Raw genomic sequence first — 25,484 nt, forward strand, 5'->3', positions numbered from 1 at the left:
TGCACCCCCATCCCCCAGCAGTGCAGGGGCAGCCTCCACCAGGCCCCCACTCATGCCTCCCATCACCCCCACCCCCCAGCATCCAGGGGCACCCTCTACCAGCCCCCACTCATGTCTCCCATCACCCCCACCCCCCAGCCACCAGGGGCACCCTCCACCAGGCCCCCACTCATGTCTACCACCACCCCCACCCCCCAGCAGTGCAGGGGCACCCTCCACCAGGACCCCACGCATGTCTACCATTACCCCCACCCCCCAGCAGTGCAGGGGCAGCCTCCACCAGGCCCCCACACATGTCCCCCTGCACCCCCATCCCCCAGCAGTGCAGGGGCAGCCTCCACCAGGCCCCCACTCATGTCCAACTCATGTCTCCCTGCACCCCCACCCCCCAGCCACCAGGGGCACCCTCCACCAGGGCCCCACTCATGTCTCCCACCACCCCCACCCCCCAGCCACCAGGGGCAGCCTCCACCAGGCCCCCACTCATGTCCCCCTGCACCCCCACCCCCCAGCAGTGCAGGGGCAGCCTCCACCAGGCCCCCACACATGTCTCCCACCACCCCCACCCCCCAGCAGTGCAGCCTCCACCAGGCCCCCACTCATGTCCCCCTGCACCCCCACCCCCAAGCAGTGCAGGGGCAGCCTCCACCAGGCCCCCACTCATGTCCCCCTGCACCCCCACCCCCCAGCAGCGCAGGGGCAGCCTCCACCAGGCCCCCACTCATGTCTCCCTGCACCCCCACCCCCCAGCCACCAGGGGCACCCTCCACCAGGCCCCCACTCATGTCTCACACCACTCCCACCCCCCAGCAGTGCAGGGGCAGCCTCCACCAGGCCCCCACTCATGTCTCTCACCACCCCCACCCCCCAGCCGTGCGATTTGCATGGGTACGTGTATTCCTCGGGTGCGCCGGTAGTCTCCCATGCGATACCATCAGGGTACGTGTTTAATGGGTCCGCGTGAAATTCCACACGCGATACCAGCAGGCTATGTGTATTTCGGGGTGCGCGGGAACTTCCACACGCAACTGGGCCTGTGAGAGTGGGGTACGTGTATTCCAGGGTTGGGCGAGAATATTTACTCGCGACTGGGCCTGGGAGAGCGTGTTACGTGTATTCCTGGGGTGGGCGGGAAGATTCACACGTTCGCCTACGACGTGCCGAAAAATAAATGGTCCAATCCTGAAACACGTACGCCAGCATGAAGCAGGCGTACGTCGACCCGCGCAGCATAAAAGTGCGCGCAAACAACAAACAAGCTCAGACGCCAGGATGAATATACCGTTCCTAGCAGCAGTGGCCGTGGGTTACCAAAGGAGGAGGAGGAGGATAGTGAGGGCCCGAATTTTCACTCCCAGAACCAGCCTTTTTGGGATGCCTGATGACCAGGTGTATGGGAGGTACAGATTTCCACCACACATAATACTGGACCTTGTCAGTGAGTGGGAGGATGACCTCACATCACCCACCCTGTGCTCCCAAGCACTCAGCCCCCTGGAGAAGGTCCTCAATGTACTGCACTTCTTGGCCACAGGATCATTTCAGCGGACAAGTGCCATAGTGGGTGGGGTGTCACAGGCCACGCAGTCACGCTGCCTACACCAGGTCTTGAACATCATCACTGCATGCCCATCAGTCCGTAGGCACATATACCTGCCCAGGACACCTGCAGTAAGGCAGGCTGCCGCCCTCGATTTCTACAGTGTGGCACAATTCCCCAAAGTGCTAGGTGCCATTGACTGCACCCATGTGGCACTACGTCCCCCCAGGGCATCTGAGCACATCTATAGGAACCACAAGCACTGGGATTCCATCAACGTGCAGGTAGTATGTAATGCCAAGGGAATCATCACCTCAGTATATGCCAACTATCCAGGATCCACCCACGACAGCTTCATTTACCGAATGTCTACCCTAAGCCGGGATCTAGAAGCTGGGCGGCATGGCGATACATGGCTGCTTGGTGAGTATGAATGCCACTGCACATGCATGCATGTCAGATGCAGAGTTATGTCACTACCCCACTAATGATACCCATCACCTCCTCACCAGGGGACAGTGCCTACCATCTGAGCACCCACATGATGACGCCAATTCGGAACCCCATCATGCCTCCAGAGGTAAAATACAACACAGCCCATATTGCAACCTGGGGCATAGTGGAGCGCACATTCGGAGTGCTCAAGTCATGCTTTCGCTCCCTTGACCGTTCTGGCGGGCAGCTGTTATATGCGCCCCCAGTAGTGTGCAGGATCATATTTGCAGCATGTTTCCTGCACAATGTTGCAACACGCCGGGGCCTGGCTGTGGACATGGTGGTGCCCCCACATCCCCAACCACATGCACGCCCGCTGCGCATGGGAGGGGAGAGGGCACGGAGTGAGGCAGCCCGTACGCAGCTGGTGGCTAATTACTTCACATAGAAATCACACCCCTGTGGAGTGCACACAGCCCTGGCACATACCATCTGATAAGCAATGATGACTCGACCTGACAATTATGACGAACAAAGGGACAGTCAACTGTCAGAACCATAGCAGCCTGAGATTGTTCATGTGGAAGTGTCACAATGTGTGCATCCCTACCTACACAAACACCACCAATGCAGTGTCATCAAAAGACACACTTCCATGCTGCAGAAATGAATACCCACTTGCAAAATACTACATGAAAACAGTGCCATGTCACCCAACCCCTCCCCGGCACGGCCACACAACACACCATGGCATGTCATGCAATGTGAGAGCAAACAAATTAATCCCCACAACATGCCCCAAGTGTCACCTGCTACAGTGTCCCTAATGGAAACATGGCCACACATGAAATGCTCACAGTAATGCAGGACCTACAACACACATTACCAAATACTTACCAAGAATACCAATTACCTACACAACCTCCAACCTACCTTAAACATGACATTACAGACTTAAAAATTTGCTAGCCTCACTACCTGATGATGCCAGGACTTCGAACACTTCCAAGTATACAGTATTAGCGCCACGCAAGAGTGTAGGTGCACTGCTTACAACATGGACTCCAGTTCCAAGGTGGACCGCCTTGTGAAGGCATGAGAAATGGACCTGCAAATTAGGATGATGAGATGGATGCAGAGGCACATATCAATACACCATGCTGTGTACAATACAACAACAATATGCACTATGAATGTATACACAGTATTGACTACAGACTGCCCACACATCGAATGGGAGTCCAATGTCACCATGTACGTCAATGTCACTTGGGCACACCCTTTGCAAGCCCATGGAAAATGGAAGCAGGAGGGGTGTGTGTCACAGAAACCCAAGCATCTGAACCAAATTCATGACAAGCCTGCATGTACCCAGCCACAATGCAGCGTATGCCCACGGGAGCCACACAAGGCAACACACTGTCCCAAAAATAAATGGCCATTAATGGGCCCAGGGGGGTGGGGTGCACACCAAAACCCACCTGTGTGGATCTTGCGAAAAAAAACACCTCCATGGGCTCATGGCCTACACGGCTACCCTATTGCGGGAGAATCACTGCTGTCGCTCTCCTCACCCTCTGCAGCTGCATCAGGAGGTGGTGGCACTATGGGAGGCAGCCCACGCAAAGCCCTAGTCTGTTCCTCCATGGCTGCAAGCATGCGGGTGTGGTAGGTCTCGTTCTGGAGGATAATTGTGCGGAGGTCCCCATGCAACAACTCACGGGATGCCCGGACCTCCGCTCTAGTTGCCTGCATCTCAGCTGAGAGCGTACGTGTGAGACGCTCCAGCTGCTGTTCTGTCCTTCTGTTTGTTGAAGCCTCAAGCTCAACAAGAGTTGTCCTGAGGTGAAGGAGTTCCACCCTCAGGGCTTCCCTGTGGCCCTGGGACTCTATGGAAATGGCTTCCTGCAGAGTCGCCAGTGCCGCCCGCCTGTCCCTGTCAGACGCCAACATGTCCTCCCTGTGTGACTGGCAGATGGAGTCTGTTGCCTGCTGTAGTCGCTCCATCAGCCTTTCGGGGGGGACAATGGAAGTGGCCACCCTATCCATGGCCTGAGCCATCATCTCTGATGATGCTGCCTGTTGGGTTGCCATACTGTATATGGATTGCTCCCATGCGGTATTGCCAGGTGGCGGACGGCCACCACGTTGGCGGGCACCACACCTGTCTGGGGCAAGGCGAACTGCACCTTGCTGTGCCGTCACTGCCTGAGGCTGCAGGACTGCATTCCCCCTCTGATCTGCTGGCCCAGGAACAGGATCAGAGGTCGCGGAGTGTGACCCTGCATCCGTAACCACCAAAGGCGTAACTGCCAACACTGACATCCCCATTGAGGGTTCTAACCCTGGTGCAGGTGGGTCGGACAGAACAGAATCCCTCCCAGGAACACTCACCTGTGACGGCACATAGGTCTCATCATCCGAATCGACACCTGAATACAGCTCGGGGGAGGTGCAGCCAGGTGCAGCCAGAGACACCCCTTGAGAGCACGACCTGCAGCAGTTGTGGGTTCTCACCCACCACCACACCACGTCCCTCACTGGCGGTCGGGCCTGAGACCCCTCCTGGGTCTGCACCATCTCCACAACCCCAGCAGTATCAAGTGCGTCATCCCCTGCAAAGACATAAAAGAAAACAAATGGAAACAGGTATTAGCACTATGGCACACAATTAGGGCTGAGAGGCTACAGAAACAGTACTTGATTGACACATGTCCCACATGACTAAAACCCTCCCATGCATGCACCGTCACTGCGTGTGAAGGGTAGGCAGATGGCACACATTGATGACACCAAGATGGAAGATGAACACATTTGCTGCATGCTGCCTAGCAGTGGCATCACACATTGGCCAGTGATTGGCAGGTCAAATACACATGCCATCACACAGATGGCATGTACCCTAGCCATGAAGTGAAGAGGGAGAGGAGGGCACCAATTGATCATTCAGTCCAGTTTGCTCATGAAATTGATTTTTTCATTGAAATGGTTCAAATGTTTAACCTGGAGCTGCCAGTCCAAAATGGTCCTATAGCACAGGGACATGTCTAAACAAATCATGTCCAGGAAACAAAGCCAGTCCACTGTACCATAGCCATGTCAGACATGTGACAATAGGACTGAGAAATCCCGAGTAAAAGTGGTGGTATGCAAACAATCTGCCTGAATAAACGAGGTAAATAAGCAACTATGTTGTGGCAAGATGACACTTTAAGGGCAACTGGCGTGGTGTTGGGCTGGATGTCTAATGTTGGCAGAAGGGATGCTGCTATACCCAAATGCTGGTGCGCAGAATGTATAGGATGAGGCACATGGGTGACCCAAATCACTCAGGCACACACACCCTCACCTGGCACCCAAACAGAAGCCCTCCCACACACACCATGCACATGGATGACACACACATGCATGTGCACTCACCGGACAATGCCTCGTAATCTGCCAGTTCTCCCACGCCTTGGATCTGTTCCTCCGTGACGTAGGTCCCAGCAACCTGCTCATGTGGAGTGAGTTCTATGTCGTCTGCTGGAGACCCACCTCCAGTCACTAGAGTTGCGGCATGACTTGAGGCCAGCTTATTCTTTGCTCTACACTTCAGGTCATTCCAGCGCTTGTAGCATTCAGTAGCTGTGCGCCTCACGATTCCAAGGGCACTTATGATGTCCGCAATGGTCTGCCAGTGTGCCTGACGTTGTGCAGGTGTGGTCTTGGATCCTGCAACAATCACCATTTCGCGGTCATGTGAGGACGCATACTCTACAAGTGCATTCAGTTCGGCCTCATTGAAGCTGGGCTTCCTTGACGGGCCGGACTGTGTAGCCGTGTCTGGGGCATCAGCCTCTACTGGACGAGCACTCTTCCTCTTCCGCTTGGAAGGTGGTGGGGATCCTGAGTGTCCTCGGCCGCTCTGGACACTAGGGGCAGGAGCCCCAGTGGACTCTGTACTAGGAGTGTGGGATTGCACACTCAGCATGGGAGTTGGTGCAGGCATTAGCTCAAGTGTGATGGTGTCAGGGGGAATGTCAGCATGATGGACTTGGACCGACACTGTCCTGGCTGGGTGTGTGAGAGGTGGGGTGGATGGAGCCCCAGCTGCCCCTGCAGCCTCCCCAGCCTGCCTACGCGGGGCAGCAGATGACCTAGCTGCCCCTGATCCACGTGGCCTGATGACACCAACGTTCACCGGCACACGTGGCCTAGACCTGCTGACCTGGAAGTCAGCCATGGAGTCACCCTGTGCCAGGTCTGGTTCCACAGTGGGCTGGTCCAACAAGGGCTGAGCATGGATGGTGTCAGCCACGTTAACCTCAACCTGGGGGGGGGCATGGGTGTCCCTGACTGCTCCTCCACACATGGGGGGCTAGGGGCACCCTGCAAGTCACGGCCACGGCCCCTACCGGATCCACCACGGCCACCACTTGGGGCTCGGCCACCTTTGCCACTCTTACGGCTTGTTTGCCTCCCAGCCATGGCACTGATGTTATTGTGCGTATGGGAGTCAATGTGAACTATTGTCCTGGGCAATGGGGGGTCAAAGGGGTTGGGTACCAGATGGTAATCGTACCCTAGTGCTCTAGCAAGGCTGTATGTAACCCCTGGGGAAATATGACGGGTCACACAACGCACAGGCACCCCAAAAAAGGGAAGTAAGGTGCACGCAACCCCTCCTAGACCACGTGCGTGGAAAAATAAACGTGCACTACGCTGTGGCACCCAGAAACACAAGAATGAACGTATGCATGTCACACGCAGCCTAGAATGACCTCTGAAGGGGTACGCGACACTCACCGTCTGCCAGGAACAAAAGCGTGAAAAATATGTGCATGTGCGCGTTGGCAACACCCCGCCAAAAGAAGAATTGTACGCTGTATGAGGAGCCAGGACAACAGTAGAAGGGAACGCTGTTTGAGGAAACAGGCCCAGGAAAAAGAGGAAAAGAGAAAAAGCTGTCAGAGGTAACAGGGAGTACGAACTGGAAACGCTGTGAAGTAAATCGCTTGTGAACTGACAAGAAGTACAGATTTCACCCACTTGCTCTCCACGAAAAGCACGTACAAGGAAATGGCGTTCTACACGTACCTTTTATACACACGTCACAGATGCGCATACACGATGAGGCCATTTCCACCAATTACACGCTTTGACGCTCGGACGTGTATCTTTTTTTTTACACGCGCCATTCTCTACGGCCATGCGCGTGACGTCACAGCTGCGCATGGGGGCCTTTGGGCCAATGAAATCGCGTGTGCGTGCAGACGCGCTTACGCGCTAAGGGCCTTTCCTCGAATTACACTCAGACGTGCAGGACTTTTCACGTGCCAAATCACTCCGTATCAAGCTGGCCACGCGTAAGCACATGGAAGACCACGCTCCTGCCCAGAAAGCCGATTTACTGCCCCCCAGATCCCCGAGCATGCTCCAAACTGCCATCTGCTGCTGCCTGACTGCCTGCTGCCCACGTGCCCTGCCATTTACTGCCTGCACATCAGCCAGGGGTGCTGTTGCTGTGACCACTCCTGCTGGAACCGAAGACTCCCGACTGGGATTCCATCGCTCCACAGCCCAGCCCCAGGACCCAGTTGCCCATCCACTCTTGCCTCTGGGGTTGTCATGTCGGGCACTGCAACATCTGGCACCACTGACAACCCCCGGCCAGAGAGGCAGAGGGGCACCAGCTTCAGTGCCAGGGAAGTTGGTGTCCTGGTGGAGCAAGTCCTGGGGCAGTATGATGCCCTCTACGGAAGGTTGCGTGCCGACAAGGAAGTACGGACTCGGATCTGGACGGACATCGTGACTGCCATCAACGCGGAGGGGGTGGCAGTCCGCGACTTCCAACATGTCAAGAAGCGGTGGGAGGAAATGGCGCCTCTTGAAGGCAGCAGATGCTAAGGGGCGCCGGGGCCACTTGTCGGAAGATCAGATGAGGGTCCTGGAACGCATATCCCCAGCGCTCCACGTCCAGGTCCTTGAGAGGCAGACCCGTCTGGAGCCGAGCGGTAAGTGTACATGCATCATGATTGTAAGCTGTGCGTGTGGTGATGTGCCAGTAGTGTGCCGGTTGCACATCTGTTTGTATGGGGCCGAGTATGGGTGGGGGTGTACAGGACCGTGAGGCTAACACATGCGAGCGCTGTCATGTGTGAGACATGGATGGTGCTTGTGTGTGTAGGCTTGCATGCCAAATGCAGTTGTGTGGGCACACATGTTTGTATGAATGTGTATTTAAGTAGGCATGTTCGTGATGTCACGCATGTATGTTGTTTTCAGCTGCATGTATCAGCACTGTGTACATGTGCATGTGTGTGTATTTGACAAGGGAGCAACAGTGATGCAACATGGATGCATGTGACAGCGGGATGTGGAAGCCTGATTGGCAGATGTGACATGGATGCCCATCGGAACACTGCGACAGTTGGCTGAGGTGTACACATGCATGCAAGTGTGGTGGTGTGCGTGCATGTGTAGTGCACTCCCTGTGTTGCATGTGATGTCTGGCTCACCTTTGCCTGCTCATGCTGTTGTATGTGTATGGATGGTGCTGGCAGTTGCGATGTGGCTGTTGTATGGCTCATGTGTGCATGTAGAGATGACATGTGTGTTGCCAATTGTGATGCCATGTCTGATGTTTGCCAATGCCACTCATGTGCAACTGTCATGTGTGTATGTGTCCATTGTACAGTGCCCTGATGCCTGTGTTTTATTTCTCCCTGTCTGCAGCGTCAACTGATGAAGAGGGCGGAGAAGGTGCTGTGGAGCACAGCGGCGGGGATGGCACCGCCAGCCGGAGACGCAAGGCCCGGCTCCCCTCCCAGGTTGTGATCTCGTCGGGGAGTGAGGAGTCTGGTGCCGCGTCCCAGGCCGCAGCTGCCGGGGGGAGGTCCAAGAGGCGGAGGTTGGAGTTGGACTCCTCGGCAGCAGAAGGGGCAGCTGGGACACCACAGGACCCAAGGGGGGAAGATGGCACGGAGTCATCCAGGTTGGTGGGGGATTTGGTGGAGGAGGAGGCCATGCAAGCAACAGAGACGGGGTCTGGAGGTGGGGATTCCACTGGTGCTAGTCGTGCAGTGCAGGACCAGGGACAGGAGGCAGCACAGGTCGCCGCGGAGGTGCCTGTGTACAATCCTGTCCCTGATCCTGTCACTGCATCATCTTGCACCAGCAGGGATGCCTACGTCCAGACCCGTTTTCAGGCAGGGGATGAGCTCACGACAACTGGCCTTCCTCTGCCTGCGGACGTGGCTTTCCGGGTCCGGGTTGAGCCTGTCCTGACTGGTGTGACGTTGCGTCAACGGGCCATGCGAGGTGACCTGCAGTCTTTTCATGAGGAGACTGCACGTCATCTCGAATGGCTCGTTGACCGCGTCGGCCTACTGGGACAGGTCACCCAGGCCGGATTCCTCCGTTTGATGGGGCTTGCTCCGACCCCCTCCTCAACTGAACCCCCTATGCGCCAGTCGTCCTCTGTGCCATCTTCCCACCCATCAGTCACCTGGGTGCCCTGTGGAGCTGCCTCTGACGGTGCGGCCAGGCTGGTGGAAGAGGCATCCATGCCACAGTCGGGAGTCGGACGTCCAGCAGGGGTGGCCACATCAACGACTGCACCCCAGCCAGCGGAGGATGTGCAGGCAGCAGGAGGCAGTGCACGGGCAGAGGCGCAGCAGCAGCAGCAACGTGGTGGGAGGCATGATGGCTCGGGGCCTTCGACATCGGAGGGGCAGGCATCGGCCGGAGGGCAGAAGGACCCAGGACGGGAAGTGTCTTCCGTGTGGCAGCGGTTGGGCCACGCCATAGATGCGGAGCGGCAGCGGGCGGAAGAGGCATGGCTCACGATGGTCAGGGCGGAGAACTCCATGCGGAGGGCCCTGAGGCGGGCCGAGTGCCTCGAGGCAATCCGCAGGGAGTTTGGGGGGAACATGTGGCAGCCCTGCGAACCCTCGGGACCATGGAGGAGGAGCGGCTCTGGGACATTGAGCAGGAGTTTGATGATGCCCTGGCCTGGAACATCCCGAAGTGAGCCGTCGGACTAGCCCGCTGCCCTTGTAAATAGTTCTGTAGTTAGTGTTAGGTTTCCTTTGGTTTAGCATTTTTTTTGGACCTTTTGGATAATGGGCCACAATTTTGTATACATTTGTATTTTTTTTAGGTAGTGTTATTAGATAGGTTTCATTTCTTCGGTTGGGATCATGGACCCTGGATTGTTTATCTGTATATAGTTGACTTTTGGATTTTCATTTTTTTTTATGATTTCCCGATGGAGCAATGGTTTTCGATTTTAATTTTCCATTGGATTTACTTTTGTGGACTGTGACTTTGGACACCTTTCGTTTGCATTATGATTTGTGGTTTTGCATTATTTCACGTACCTGCTGTTTTTTTTAAAAAAATGTCCATTATTGTTTGTTTATTTTTGATTCAATTTATGTTGCGTTTAATACATATTTTTTCTTCAAACTTCAATGTGTAGTATCATCTCATTGGTGTCATGCATATCATGATATGGATTTTGACATTCACTGACACCCATTGGGTGTATGTGAGGGACTTGTGTTCATTTCCAAACTTGCAATTGGGGTTATATCATGTTTTTGCCATTTCTAAGTGGGTGGATGCAATAATCAGGTGGGTGTTTGGCATTTGGAGGCTGACCATAAGGGCCAGGGATCTATATTGTGGTGACATGTTGGCTGGGGGACATGAGTGAGGGCCTGGTGGAGGCTGCCCCTGCACTGCTGGGGGGTGGGGGTGCAGGGGGACATGCGTGGGGGCCTGGTGGAGGCTGCCCCTGGTGACTGTGGGCTGGGGGTGGTGGTAGACATGAGTGGGGGCCTGGTGGAGGCTGCCCCTGCACTGCGGGGGGTGGGGGTGCAGGGGGACATGTGTGGGGGCCTGGTGGAGGCTGCCCCTGCACTGCTGGGGGGTGGGGGTGGTGGGAGACATGAGTGGGGGCCTGGTGGAGGCTGCCCCTGCACTGCTGGGGGGTGGGGGTGGTGGTAGACATGAGTGGGGGCCTGGTGGAGGCTGCCCCTGCACTGCTGGGGGGTGGGGGTGATGGGAGACATGAGTGGGGGCCTGGTGGAGGCTGCCCCTGGTGGCTGGGGGTGATAGGTGACATGAGTGGGGGCCTGGTGGAGGCTGCCCCTGCACTGCTGGGGGGTGGGGGTGATAGGTGACATGAGTGGGGGCCTGGTGGAGGCTGCACCTGGTGGCTGGGGGGTGGGGGTGGTGGGAGACATGAGTGGGGGCCTGGTGGAGGCTGCCCCTGGTGGCTGGGGGGTGGGGGTGGTGGGAGACATGAGTGGGGGCCTGGTGGAGGCTGCCCCTGCACTGCTGGGGGGTGGGGGTGATGGGAGACATGAGTAGGGGCCTGGTGGAGGCTGCCCCTGGTGGCTGGGGGGTGGGTTGGTGGGAGACATGAGTGGGGGCCTGGTGGAGGCTGCCCCTGCACTGCTGGGGGGTGGGGGTGATGGGAGACATGAGTGGGGGCCTGGTGGAGGCTGCCCCTGGTGGCTGAGGGTGGGGGTGGTGGGAGACATGAGTGGGGGCCTGGTGGAGGGTGCCCCTGCACTGCTGGGGGGTGGGGTGCAGGGGGACATGTTTAGGGGCCTGGTGGAGACTGCCCCTGCCCTGCTGGGGGTGGGGGTGGTGGGAGACATGAGTGAGGGCCTGGTGGAGGGTGCCCCTGGTGGCTGGGTGGTGGGGGTGGTGGGAGACATGAGTGGGGGCCTGGTGGAGGCTGCCCCTGCACTGCTGGGGGGTGGGGGTGATAGGGGACATGAGTGGGGGCCTGGTGGAGGCTGCCCCTGCACTGCTGGGGGGTGGGGGTGATGGGAGACATGAGTGGGGGCATGGTGGAGGCTGCCCCTGCACTGCTGGGGGGTGGGGGTGATGGGAGACATGAGTGGGGGCCTGGTGGAGGCTGCCCCTGCACTGCTGGGGGGTGGGGGTGATAGGGGACATGAGTGGGGGCCTGGTGGAGGCTGCCCCTGCACTGCTGGGGGGTGGGGGTGATGGGAGACATGAGTGGGGGCCTGGTGGAGGGTGCCCCTGGTGGCTGGGGGGTGGGGGTGGTGGGAGACATGAGTGGGGGCCTGGTGGAGGCTGCCCCTGCACTGCTGGGGGGTGGGGGTGCAGGGGGACATGAGTGGGGGCCTGGTGGAGGCTGCCCCTGGTGGCTGGGGGGTGGGGTGGTGGTAGACATGAGTGGGGGCCTGGTGGAGGCTGCCCCTGCACTGCTGGGGGGTGGGGGTGATAGGGGACATGAATGGGGGCCTGGTGGAGGCTGCCCCTGGTGGATGGGGGGTGGGGGTGGTGGGAGACATGAGTGGGGGCCTGGTGGAGGCTGCCCCTGCACTGCTGGGGGGTGGGGGTGCAGGGGGACATGAGTGGGGGCCTGGTGGAGGCTGCCCCTGGTGGCTGGGGTTTGGGGGGGGTGGGAGACATGAGTGGGGGCCTGGTGGAGGCTGCCCCTGCACTGCTGGGGGGTGGGGGTGATGGGAGACATGAGTCGGGGCCTGGTGGAGGCTGCCCCTGGTGGCTGGGGGGGTGGGGGTGGTGGGAGACATGAGTGGGGGCCTGGTGGAGGGTGCCCCTGCACTGCTGGGGGATGGGGGTGATAGGGGATATGAGTGGGGGCCTGGTGGAGGGTGCCCCTGCACTGCTGGGGGGTGGGGGTGATGGGAGACATGAGTGGGGGCCTGGTGGAGGCTGCCCCTGGTGGCTCGGGGGTGGGGGTGGTGGGAGACATGAGTGGGGGCCTGGTGGAGGCTGCCCCTGCATTGCTGGGGGGTGGGGTGATGGTAGACATGAGTGGGGGCCTGGTGGAGGCTGCCCCTGCACTGCTGGGGGGTCGGGTGATGGTAGACATGAGTGGGGGCCTAGTGGAGGCTACCCCTGGTGGCTGGGGGTGCAGGGGGACATGCGTTGGTGGGCAGTAGTGCAAGGTGACATGTGGGTTGGCTGGGGGGCATGGCCATGGTGGATGGGGTGCCTGCAGGACATGTGCAGGGTAGGCCCCTGTGGTGTGGGCCACCTGTAGGGTCCGTGGAGGGTGTAGAGGGAACACCTGGGAGGACCCACACGTGCAATTCACGTGTGGTGCTCCCCATGCACCCCTGTAATACACGTACCCTGATGGAATCGCGTGTGATACTTCCTGCGCACCCCTAAAATACACGTACCCTGCTGCTTTTGCGTGTGATACTTCCCGCGCACCCCTGGAATACACGTACCCTGATGGAATCGCGTGTGATACTTCCTGCGCACCCCTGAAATACACATACCCTGCTGATTTTGCGTGTGATACTTCCCGTGTACCCCTGGAGTACACGTACCCTGCTGTTTTTGCGTGTGATACTTCCCGCGCACCCCTGGAATACACGTACCCTGATGGAATCGCGTGTGATACTTCCCGCGCACCCCTGAAATACAAGTACCCTGCTGCTTTTGCGTGTGATACTTCCCGCGCACCCTTGAAATACACTACCCTGCTGTTTTTGCGTGTGATACTTCCCGCGCACCCCTGGAATACACGTACCCTGCTGTTTTTGCGTGTGATACTTCCCGCGCACCCCTGGAATACACGTGCCCTGATGGAATCGCGTGTGTTACTTCCCACGCACCCCTGATGTACACGCACCCAGGACAATCGCGTGTGGAACTTCCCGCTAACCACTGAAATACACGTTCCCCGCTTGGCGTTTGCTGTTTGCCAGCCCTGTGAACTGGTCCAGGGTTAGCGCAGCCCTTTGCGATGATTTGGGGATTTTGAAGGCTTTTCCTTGCGCGAGGGCGTTCTTGGGGGCGTATCTGGCGCTGCTGCAGGGTCGCTGCACCACTCTGCGCCACGGCTGGTTTCAGAGGCTAAAATCCATGAATACGCTGTGCGATGAAAAGGATTTTTTCACACGCGGCTGGCGCAGTGTATCGCACAAGGACACTGTGCGCCAGCCGCGTGCGCCATTTTTGTGCGAATTTCTATGAATTACCCTGTTAAACTCATGAATGACCATTTCTACCTATTAATGCCACTTTCTCCAAAGTTCACTTGAACTTTCCTTGTAAGCTGGGAAGGTAACTGAAGTATTTGCCCACCAGTACAAAATTACTCTTTGAAAACCCTGGTGCACTCACAACATTTTCTTTCACGTGACCCTCCCCACTTATGCCCAGTGGGCTACTTTTCAAGTCCGTTTATTTTTTCCTCTTCAGGGGAAAAATATATTTCCTTGATAGGGCTTGTACGCTCTGCTTCCACAACAAAATTCTCACTGGCACCTCAATACCTTTCTCACCCAGGAGTTTTCTTCTCCTTGCCTACTTCCTCGCAATCAATTTTGTGTTCACTTGCATGCTGTTGAATATAAAATGTGTTGTATACCTATAGAGCGAGTGTTGTTAATCAGTCTCGGGCCATGGTTGCATTAAATGGAGTAAAAGTTAAGTAGCTTTCTTTTCTCATATGTGGATGGTCTTGGCGAGCTCCAGTGCCTGGTTGCAGATGGTGAAGGACAGGAGTCAAAAGTGTTGCAAATGCACACTGACTCACATGTTAAAGTGTGTCTGGCATTGGCCTCCAGGAATGTTGCTTGATGGTACTCACATATTTTATGAAGAGAAGAAAATAAATAATTGGAGCTTCTGCACTACCAACCACAGGATACTCCACTAGACTGCGGGCATCCACAAGTATGTCCTTGCATACATCTCAGCACTTCCTGTCTCACTTGATGACCTATGGTGTTTGCCAATACATTCTGCAATCCACACAGTTACAGAAAGGCTGGTCACTAGCAGCTCTAGCTTCCTAGCATTTGTGCCTTGGGCTGTCCCCTTTCTTTTGCATTGTTCAGAGAGCAGGCCATTTTACTCCCTTATGTCATGGCGACACAATGGGTGCATTCAGTAGTGACCACTAGGAAGGGATTTCCTTTCTCAGGCTTGTGGTGAGGTATCCTTGAGGGATGGAAATGCAATTACTATCCAGTTTCAAAACAATATTCTGGATCTCTCAAGTTGGCTTTACATTTGCTTCGACCCTAGTGACTCTCATGCCTTCCTAGAAAATCCAACGTTACTGCCATCATGTGTTCCACTAGCGATTCCTTTGCTGTCAACCCTTTGAAGCTTGTTATATCGCTGGCATGGAACCACGTTGTGTATCTGTTGGGGGACCTTGATACACTTATGAAGTTGCCCTTCATGACCACTGCCACATACACCTCCATCATGTGGATATCAGTCTGGAATGCTTTCTTCTATGAACTTGCACACAAACTAGTGAAATCGCATAACGTCTGCAAGGTGGTGATTTGGATCTCTGTTCTTACATTTACAAAGCACTACTGTGTAATGTTACATTCTTCCTCTGAAGCCAGGTTTCATGGCATCAGGCCTGTAGAATTAATTAGACGGTTAGGAAATGTGTGTATTTTATCTTTGTCCCAACACCCACTCATATCAGGAAACTAGGCATTGCTCACTGCCTTGCTATATGGGAACATTTTAATTAGCACGGACAACATTACCACTGCCAATTTGGCAATAGAATGCATTGAACGCATATTGTTTGTACACGATAATAGCTAATGGCTCTAGTTAACTCCATTAGGCTCATGTACTTAACTGTCAGCGTATCACAAAACAGCTCACTGATGTTTGTCAAAAGATGAAGAATCTATAGTAACTAAGTATTAATCAAGCAAAGTTATAACTCAGTGGTACTAATAGTTCTGATATTTACCTTTATCCCTCCACACATTGTGCACACTCACTCTACTCCCCACTTAGGATTCCTTAGCGCGTTGCCTTCTGGTTTTTGTGCTGTAAATTTGCAGGGGAAGGAGGGTTCAGGATGTGCACAGAACCAGCGACAAACCAGCATGCTCTCACTTCCAGTGAAGCCATTTTCACAGAACACACCTCTGGGTATTTCTAGTAGCACCTGGCATTCGTGTGTTTGATGTGGAATCTTTATGTATTTTAAAAGAGATGACAAAATCGGGTAGCATGAAACATGCACATAATTGCAATAGCCGCCCCATAGTTCACGTGTTTTGCTATAGTCATCGGGCAGACACTCATATGTAGTTTATGCTTGGTTGTTGTTTTCTGCTATAATATTGTATTCCATTTTATAATAGCATTTCATAATACGAAAATCTTTTCTACAGAGTTAATGCAATTTGAAGACAAAGCACCTGAAAAGAAGACAAAGCGAAGACCTAAAGAGTGAGTAAATGATGCCACTTCATGCTTTAATTTTGGTCGATTTAGTGCCCTAAGCATCATATACCCTGCCTCAAGTATCCAAAAACATGCTGCAGGGAGGGAAAAAAGATAAGGGTTGTTTAGAAGAAGAAAAATATTTGGTTGTCATAACAGCTGGCAGTGCTTGTGGCATGAATTCACTAAGGCACCTTTTTTTGTTTTTGACATTTGAGCATTTTTGGGAATTTTGTTTGTAAATGTCGGAAGCAGAAGGAGAATTTATATCAGAGTCAGATGTATAGCAGGTTTTTACCTTTGCAAACAGTCCAGTGTAGACCCATTTCCAATGTACAAAGACAGTTTGTGATGCAGTGAAGTTAGCTGATAGGATTATGTCCATACTCACGATGTCAATGTCACCAGTGCTTGGTGTAGTGTGGCATAATTGGCATTCTGCAATTGTATGAATGCTTCTGCCTTCCTTAGCTGTCAGAAATCAGGGGTAAGGCTGATGCCGTCCCTGGCATACTATTTCTACTTTGCGAAAAATAGGCATGGGCGCCCCTCTTCGAGAACAAACACGGCCAACTGACCTGTTCTTTGGGAAGGTGCCGGCTCGAGAGTCTGCAGCCACATTTGAGCTCACTATGCCTTTCACAGGGGAGAAATAAACATTTGCATATCAGTCTTTGTACCGCCCACATGGGCAGTCCAGCACCGAACTGCAATGGCAATTCTCCTCTGAACCAGAGTAGCAATCTGCGCCAGTATTCGAATAAAGTTTGTTGTGTGCGCGTTACAAATAATTCACAATTCAACCAAAAGCAACCCCAGACACGTGTTACAGCCAAGTCGGGCCTCATCAGTGAGGTGGAGCTGTGCCTCTCTGAGCACAGTGAGCAAGGGGTTCACGCCTGGATGACCCTAGGAAACGTAGGGTGACCAACCCTAGGTCCCTTAAACAATCAGAAAAATTGCAATGGGTGCCCCTCTGCGAGAACTAACACAGCCAATTGACCTGTTCTTTGGGAAGGTGCCCACTCGAGAGTCTGCAGCCACTGTAAGGAACTCATGGTGGCAACAGTAAAGACAGACACAAGTGATCACAGTTCAATGGTGTTCATTAAACTGTAAATGCAGAGTGGAAAAACGCCTAACCCAAACCTAAATCTAAGATGGGAGCAAGCTTCGACCATCAAATGAGAAACAAGGCAGTCCTTGTGGCGTCTTGTCAAAGTAAAAGGCCTATGCTAAAAAAATAACTATTTCCAAATTCTCACAACTAATTCTAAAAAGCTTGTGGGATAGGGTTTTCAATAAAGAAATAAGTGTTTACAAATAATAAGTCAGGATGTGATTGCCAGGGGTCTCCCTTCCCCACTTTTTGAGCACGGACGGGACAAAGTGGATCTCCTGAGCAGAGCACGCGCTTGAGATTTCCCAGCATGAGTCGACAGTTCTGTACCAGTTATCAGGTCCTTCGATGGTTAAGTCTCTTTTCAATAAAAGTCTCTTGCCTTCAAGGGCCTGATGTAGTCAACAAAAACAAACAAACAACAAGTTCCTTTCCAAATGAACGTTGGGGTCTTAACTTTCCACCCCCTGGATCTCCCTCTTGGGCTCGGACCCCTAGGCTTCCCTCAATTGGGCGCAGGCCTTCTTTTCAGGGCCCTCCCTCTGCCGGACTCAGACCCCAATGCCAAGGGGGACAATCCACTTCCCCTGGTCTTACAATACTTCTTTCAAGATCTCCCTCTGCCAGGCATGGATCCCAATGCCAAGGGGGACGATCCACTTCCCCTGGTCTTACAATACTTCTTGCATTCGCAAATCTTAATGTCTTTTTAAACCGTTCTTCAGGCTTTGCCCCTTTTTGTTGGCCTCCCTCTGCCCGGTTCACTCTTGTCAACTTTTGCAAAACCGTTCCCTGTGGACATCCCTCGGTCGGGTTCACTCCTTTCAACACACTGTTCAACACTTTGTTCCCCGGACTTCAGACTTTGCCCCTTTTGTTAGCATCTCTCTGCCGGGTTCACTCGTGCCAACTTTTACTAAACAGTTCACTGTAGACAACCCTCGGTCGGGTTCACACTTGTCAACATACTGTATTTCGGCACTTTAGACTTCACCCCCTTTTATCGGCATCCCTCCTTTGGGTTCACTCTTGCCAACCTTGTCTTTCTCATTCATCTCTTGTCATGCAGGACTCATTTCCCTTAACTTCACAATCATCTGTCGGCCAAAGACTTTCAACTGTACAGAGGATTTCACAAGACCCCTGTATGACCACTTTGACCCATCTTTGCCTTTTCGCAAGGCCTTCTGTTTACGGTAGTTTCTACCATTGGGTAATCACCTAGAGTTTCCTGTGTGAGCACCCACGTGGTGCCAGACTCCTCTGTTGCTGGTTTTCCCCCTTTTCTCATCAATAGCTTTTTAAGCCTTTCACAGTTCAAATTAGCCGTTCGCTACTTTTCGTTCAACACAGTTTGGTTTCTTAACGACTCTCCAGCTGTGATGAACCGCTTGGCTTTCTTTTCTCTTTGCAATCAAGGTTGGTACCACAGAGAGAGTCGTCTCTCCCCGGCTTGTTAATCAGCGGAGGAGCGTCTTGTGTACCATCGACATCTGCTGTAACACACGCTGGCTATTGTTTGCAGTCTTATAATTCCTTCTGCAGAGATTTCACGGGCCTTGGTCGCAAAGGGCAAGGTTGCTTCTCTCATTGTCACCCTCTCAGTATGTGCTGCCTTTCTCCTCCTCTTGAACTCCCATGCTGAGTTAGCTCTCAAGTTGTGCGGTCTGCTTTGCTCGTATTGTGCTCTCTTGTTCCACCTTTTATCCCCGTGGCGAAGAGAAAGAGCGTCAGGTGTTGGTGATTCTGGTCAATTGCTTGACTTTGCCTGACCCTTCCATTGGAACGTGTCATGTTAATGGCTCAGATATTAGTCCGTTGTCTGTGGCATGCAAAAGTGTTTGTGTTGGAAAAAGGGCGGTTGGTGTTTCTAAATGTCCTATGTGGTAGGATGGGGAAAAGGTGTTGTAGGGAATTATGACCCGCTTCCTGAGAGGGCTGGTAAACTTAAAACGATGAGTTTGGTAGGGTTTGTGAAATACATGGGATTGGCTGGGATTATTGTCGTGAAAGGAACAGGGGGGATTGTGGGAACGGTAGTGTATTGTGAAGGTAGACTCAGTGTTCGGGTAAGAATAATCATAGGGACGTGGAGAAGAATGGTTGGGAGTATTCTGTTGGGCAACATGAAAGCAGGTATTCTGAGAGAGGTTGTTTCCTAATGTAACATGGTTTGGGCTTTTAATTGGTTTACCAGAGGTGTATGGGTGGTGGCATTCTAATAAGGGAGCTTCATTGGGAAGAAGGGAGCTAGATGTAGTACAATCTACAAAGGTTTTAGGGATCTTTTTTTCGTCTCCTTCTTCCTCTGCATAATACTGTGTCTCACCTGGGGCTTTTCCCTGAGCACAACCCTGGGCTCCCCTACCAGGTGTTCCTCCCTCGCTCGTCCACCCCCAGGGTTGGGATCTGAGAGAACCAGCCCTCCCCTGGCCACCTGAATAAGGGATTTCCGAGGTCTACTTGGGAGAATACCCTCAGGTTTCTCCCACCACATTTTATCTCACTATGCCTTTAACAGGGGAGAAATATCCATTTGCATATCAGTCTTTGTCCCACCCACATGGGCAGTCCAGCACCGAAATGCTATGGCAATTCTCCTCTGAACAAGAGTACCAAAAGCAACCCCAGACACGGTTTCAACCTAGTTGGTGGAGCTGTGCCACTCTGAGCACAGTAAGCAAGGCATCCACGTCTGGATGACCCTAGGAAACCTATGATGACCAACCCTAAGTCTCTTAAAGAATCAGAAAAATAGGCATGGGCGCCCCTCTGCGAGAACGAACACGGCCAAATATCCTGTTCTTTGGCAAGGTTCCCACTCGAGAGTCCGTAGCCACATTTTAGCTCACTATGCATTTTACATGGGAGAAATACTAATTTGCATATCAGTCTTTGTCAATTGGCCTTGTTCGTGTATCAGTAAGTGCAGAAACTGAGATTGGTTTTTGAGCAGCGCAGCGAACTGCCAAAGACGTGCCGAGCCTGCGAAAAGTACCCACAGTGTACGAAGAAGACCCACAAAGTCGATTTCATGAATCGACAAACTGTGTGTTGCACGCAATTTGGCACACAAAGTCCCTATTTACTATGCAATGAATTCCATAATTCAGGCTCTAAGAGTTTAAACTCCTGTTAGGACCATAGCAATCAAACTTAAATAGTAAAGAAAAGCAATGACCAGATTGCGGATGGTTTCTATTGTGCTTCACACAGCTTCCTTAGCTCAAGAGCTAGCATTGTTGCTGCCTCACAGCCTGCTGATGAAGTGTTTGTGGCTTTGACAATGTTAGCACATGCACTAAAGAAGAGGTGCATTGCTCAGAGTGCAATGCACCCCTACTGTAATCTGGCTGCAGAATTATCTCTTTCACTTCTTGAGTTAGGACCTTAAACAGGTAGGATAAAACTGGAGAGAAGCTAGCTGTGCATGTCCTAATTCAAAATAGACAGAGATGAATGGCTTTAGGTTGTGTGTCTGAAGTGCTGTTTATTACTTGAGTTACCTATACAAAGTGCAAAGAAAAATAGAAAGGAATGTTAGATCAGATAAAGTACAAATTAGAGCTATACCAATATAGTAAATATTATTTTTTGGGAAAACAGCACTTTGAGCCAGTAGACCTGCAATAGACATTTGTGTGCAACCAGTGGCTCTCACAGGATAATTGGCACTCGTTACAAATGAGCCGGTCTGAACCTCGTTGATCAGGCCCCTACTGGCAGAAAAATCACTGAAGCAGCTGCACCTTTACCAATGGTGCCGGTGCTTCAGTGTTTCCATTCCTGGGGAATAGGAACTTACTTTTCCGACATCACCTGTAATATCCTGGTAATACAGGGATATCAGGCAGTGGAAACGTTAAGCCGAGGTTGCCGGTAGACAGCCAGTGCTACCGGCTGCCTATCGGCAACCTCGTAATGAGGCCCAATGTCCTAATACTGCGACAATAATGAATTCCATGTGTTGTTTGCACAGTGCAAACCACAAGTGGATTTGTTTCTTGAGGCAACAACAGGAGTGATTCTTGTTTCATCGACTTCAGAAGATTCAACGGCTGAATATTCCCTGCCTGCATTTGAATCTGTGAACTGTGGGTTCCAAACACATGTCCATATGTCTAAGGCTGAATGCTGAACTACTTAAATGGAGTGCTCATACCCGCAAAATTGTCTCAAACCTCCCTTTCCAAATCTTCAATCTCCAAGAATCTCTACCAGCTCATCGATCTAACCTTTCGTGGAGGTGTGGGCACAGTTTTAATGGTTCTTTAAGCCCTTAACATTCTCTGGAAAAAAAACGGAGTGATCTCTGAACAGCTTTCGTTATTGTACATGTAGGGATATCTTCTAAAAATGTGTTACATTTTTGTTTTCGTTTTAGGCTTTAATGCTGGTGTTCTGGGGGAGAGGAAATCGCTGACGGGCCCATAGGTCAGCGCTCACCGTTTAGAACTTGTAAGACAAGATAGCTGCACCATGTGAGGACAGGGGGTGCAGGATTCACTTTCTCCAACACGACTCAATGATGAGGACTCAGTAAGTTGGCAAAGGGAAGTCCGTTTAATGACAAGTACATCAAACAGAGAAACAAATGGAAATCAGCAGCATTACGATCACCTGTCTCGCTCCGACTTCCTCGAACCTCAGTCGAACAGTAATTCTTATAGGCAAAAATCGTCATCACTGACATCTAATTTCTATAAAAAATCATCATGCAATATAATTGGTTAGGAAAGGTAACTTAAGTATAGGTGTTATATCTGTATATGATAATAGGGCATGCGGATTGGATACCTCTTATCGGGTGGGCGTCTACGCCCATCCCTCTACATCACGCGTGATAGACGTCACTACAACTATGTCGTTTTATTGGTTACAATATCTATAGGACTCCAGATAACTTGGTCCATTGTGATTGGGAAGGTTACACCCCTAGACATACATTTCCACTTTTAATTAGCAGCATGGAGAATGGACACCCCTGTGCCTGCTGTCCCAAGTTTCACCCTGCCTCCCTTCCATCAATCAGCGGTTTAGGGAAATGTGTCAATTAGTTGGCTAAGGATGGCCCCGAAACTGTAGTCTCTTATCGGGAAAAGTTATGGCATCCTCGGGTCCTGGATGACATCAGGCGATGGTACTTCTTCGCACCTGGCCGATCACATGTTAGTTCACCATGAATCTGCTTCAGTTTCCAGTTTTTAGTGCATTTAATTCTGTGTCAGCCTCGCCACCTGCATGGGCCCCCCTTATCTTGACCTTCATGAGGCAGGCTGGTATGCTCTGAAGTTTGAGTCTTGTTAGCTGACGCTCTCCTCCCCTTCTCTGGTTGACCTCGATTTCCTAGGCATGAGCCGCTCTTTGTTGAGTTTCGATTCCGCTCCTTCTCTTCCCTTTGGCTGGGTTTCGAAACTTGGCCTGTCAGGCCTCTGGCCGCCTGGGTACATTTCTGCATTTACAAAATGGAGTCGCACTTGTATAATGTGCCTTATTGAGGTAGATATATGGTTGGCGCTTGCCGCTCTATCTTCTACTAAGCATTGCAAGCAGTATCGATTTCTTAGCATCTTGCGTTTAAAGCCTATTTACACACATTTAACAGGTCGGTTGCTTCCATCTTGTCACGTAGCACCGTTTCCTCACATTTTACCATTGTCTCTTCTCTGTGTCAATTACATTTATTTCGTAGTTACTTGCACTGGGGTGCTTGTCTTTGATAGCCGCTTTTGTTCATTCACGAGTCTGTTTAGGCCCTTAAGTCATTTCCACTGGCCTTCCATTAAGGCTTTTGGGGTCTCTTCATGGACCGTATGTAAGTACTCTTCGTTCCGTATCAGTGGCTGGTATGGCTGTCTGATAGGGTACCTTGCTGCCCAGGGTTGTCTGGTTATGGGTGCTTTAACAGGTATGGATCTTCTGATATATACTGGGCAGAGTTCCAATGCAGCTCTTTGTAGGTTCATTTGCTCTTCATAAGTCACATACATTGGCGAGTACGCTCCTGGTACCTCGAAATGAGGGAAGGGGTGCAGGCCATGTCTGGGACCTCCTCTACACTCCCCCCTATGGTCGGTTCATCGACCACTTCTGCAACCTCCTTTGCATTCATTTCTTTTGATTCTTCGGTGTCATGTTCATCGTATTCAGCGTTTGTACATGATGGTGTGAATGTGTGAGCCTTTGGAGTCCATATTTTTATCACTCCCTTCAAACTCCCTGCTGTCTTCACATGTTCGTCTTTGTTCCATGTCATTAGCTGACATTGTCCATTTGGGCTGCAGTAGATCCATTTTCCTTCATACCTTCTTCGTTTCTTAGGGTATGTTCCCTCTTGTGCAAATTTGCTGGCTTTCACAAAGTCTCTTATTTCTTCATCAGTCAGGTCTCTGGGCTTCCACCCTGGCTCGACATCAACCATTATTTTCATCCCTATGGCTTTCTTCGCAGTTTTCTGGCACTGTGTAATGATTATCTTGATAATACTGAATACCAGCAATACCATTGCTAGTAGAGCTCCCAGAAACTTGAATATATCTGCCATCCTTTGTGGGACCCACGAGAATAGGTCTCCAAACCAGCTGTCATCGTCTACTTCATCACTTTCATCGATCATCTGGTTTTTCAGGCTTGTCAACATGCTTATTGCCTCTGTTAAGGTTCCGTTTTCTTCATCGTGTTATGGTACAAATGTGCAACATGATTCTCCGATTTTTGCACAAACACCTCCATCCATTGCAGTGATCATGTCAAGCACATATCTGTTCTGGAGGGTCATCAGTCTGATTGCTCTCAGCTCTTCTTTGATCGCGTTGAATCCTTTTATCGTGGTATTGATGGTCTGCAATAAATCCCATCTGGTTATCTGCAACCATTTAGCATTCACTGCAACTTGGATGTGGGGCAATAGTAGTGTTGTGAATACTGTTGAGGTGAGGTTGAACAGCCTGTGTTCATAAGGGATTGCATGGAATGCCTCTTCTGATTTGGGAGAAAAGTAATTTTCCCTCTTCATCCTGGATACCAGTTCCCCAGATCTCCTTCTTCTTATATGAGCATCTGCTTTCGGGAAACTGTCCAACTTCAGATCATTCTTAGGGATCACTAGCACGGGAACATGGATGTTCACTAGTGTGCATATGCCTCCCCAGTTTTTCGGCAGCCTTATGTATGCCTTGGATCCACACGCCCAGTAATGGTCCATAATAACTGCGGTTCCTTGTGTCATTCCTGGAGCTTCAAAGATTCGTCCGCAGTTTTGATTCTCTCCCATCTTCCTTGTGCCATTGTTTCTGAAACATAGTTTCAGATTCTCCAGTGGCACTATCTGCAGGGGTCCTCCTCTATCTTCGACCCATGTTAGTAGCTTTACTAGCTATGGCCACAGAGGTTTGCATAACCTCTGCAAATTCTCTATTGCTTCCTTGCAGGCTCCAAGGGCAATCCATGCTCGGCAGATTACTACTCCGTCCTCCCATCCAACTGGGGAGACCACTGACCCCCAGATCTGCATTTGGCCTCTGTTCTTCCAGATTTGAGCCTCTTCTGCAGTCTTCCCTCGAACTTTCAGTCTCGGGTTGACTTCCCATCTTATCCCTGATCCTTTGATACCGGGGTTCTCGTACCTGATCACATGATTTCTAGTGTGCGCTCGGTTTCTTGTTTTAATGTCCTGGACGTAGCCATCTCCATCCGGGTAATCCTTTTCGTTGGCCCATATCAACGAGGCGTCTTTTCCCATAAATTGTCCTCTGGTGTTGCACATTGCTACATGTGACATAAAGTGTGCTGTAGGGACATCAATTTCTACAGCCACGAAGATCTTGGATTTTCCCATGCTGTATGGTAGGAGAGCACAGACGAAGCATTCTCCTTCCGACTGCCTTATTCCTACTTCCTTCATGTGCTGTACCATATGTTGTTTCCGAGATGGGCTGTGCTGTCCAGGTAATCATTAAGTTCATTGTTATCTTCGTGTGGGCTTCTCTTGATTCTCAGCGTTCTTCTGTAGTTGGCTATGACTATGTCTCTAAATGTGTCTGTGCTGCTTTTCCTCTCTGGGTGTCTCGGTGGAGAAGGCTGCCTCGACTGCATCGCTGTGGTAGGAGAAGGTTTTGTGTTTATTTTCCTCTCCTCTTGTTGTTTTTCATTGTGGTTCTCTGGCCGCCA

General features: G+C 52.0%; 1 protein-coding gene across 1 annotated transcript in view; it reads left to right on the forward strand.

Annotated features, from left to right (window-relative positions):
- Positions 1 to 25,484, forward strand: part of VWA3B (von Willebrand factor A domain containing 3B) — a 2,300,294-nt gene that overhangs the window by 1,165,835 nt on the left and 1,108,975 nt on the right. Inside the window, exon 15 of the mRNA XM_069636259.1 lies at positions 16,144 to 16,201. Coding sequence (XP_069492360.1) covers positions 16,144 to 16,201 — 58 coding nt within the window. The remainder of the gene's footprint in view (positions 1 to 16,143; positions 16,202 to 25,484) is intronic.

The sequence above is a fragment of the Ambystoma mexicanum genome, chromosome 7p (genome assembly GCF_040938575.1).
Source record: "Ambystoma mexicanum isolate Mex_15411 chromosome 7p, UKY_AmexF1_1, whole genome shotgun sequence".
NCBI lineage: Eukaryota > Metazoa > Chordata > Amphibia > Caudata > Ambystomatidae > Ambystoma > Ambystoma mexicanum.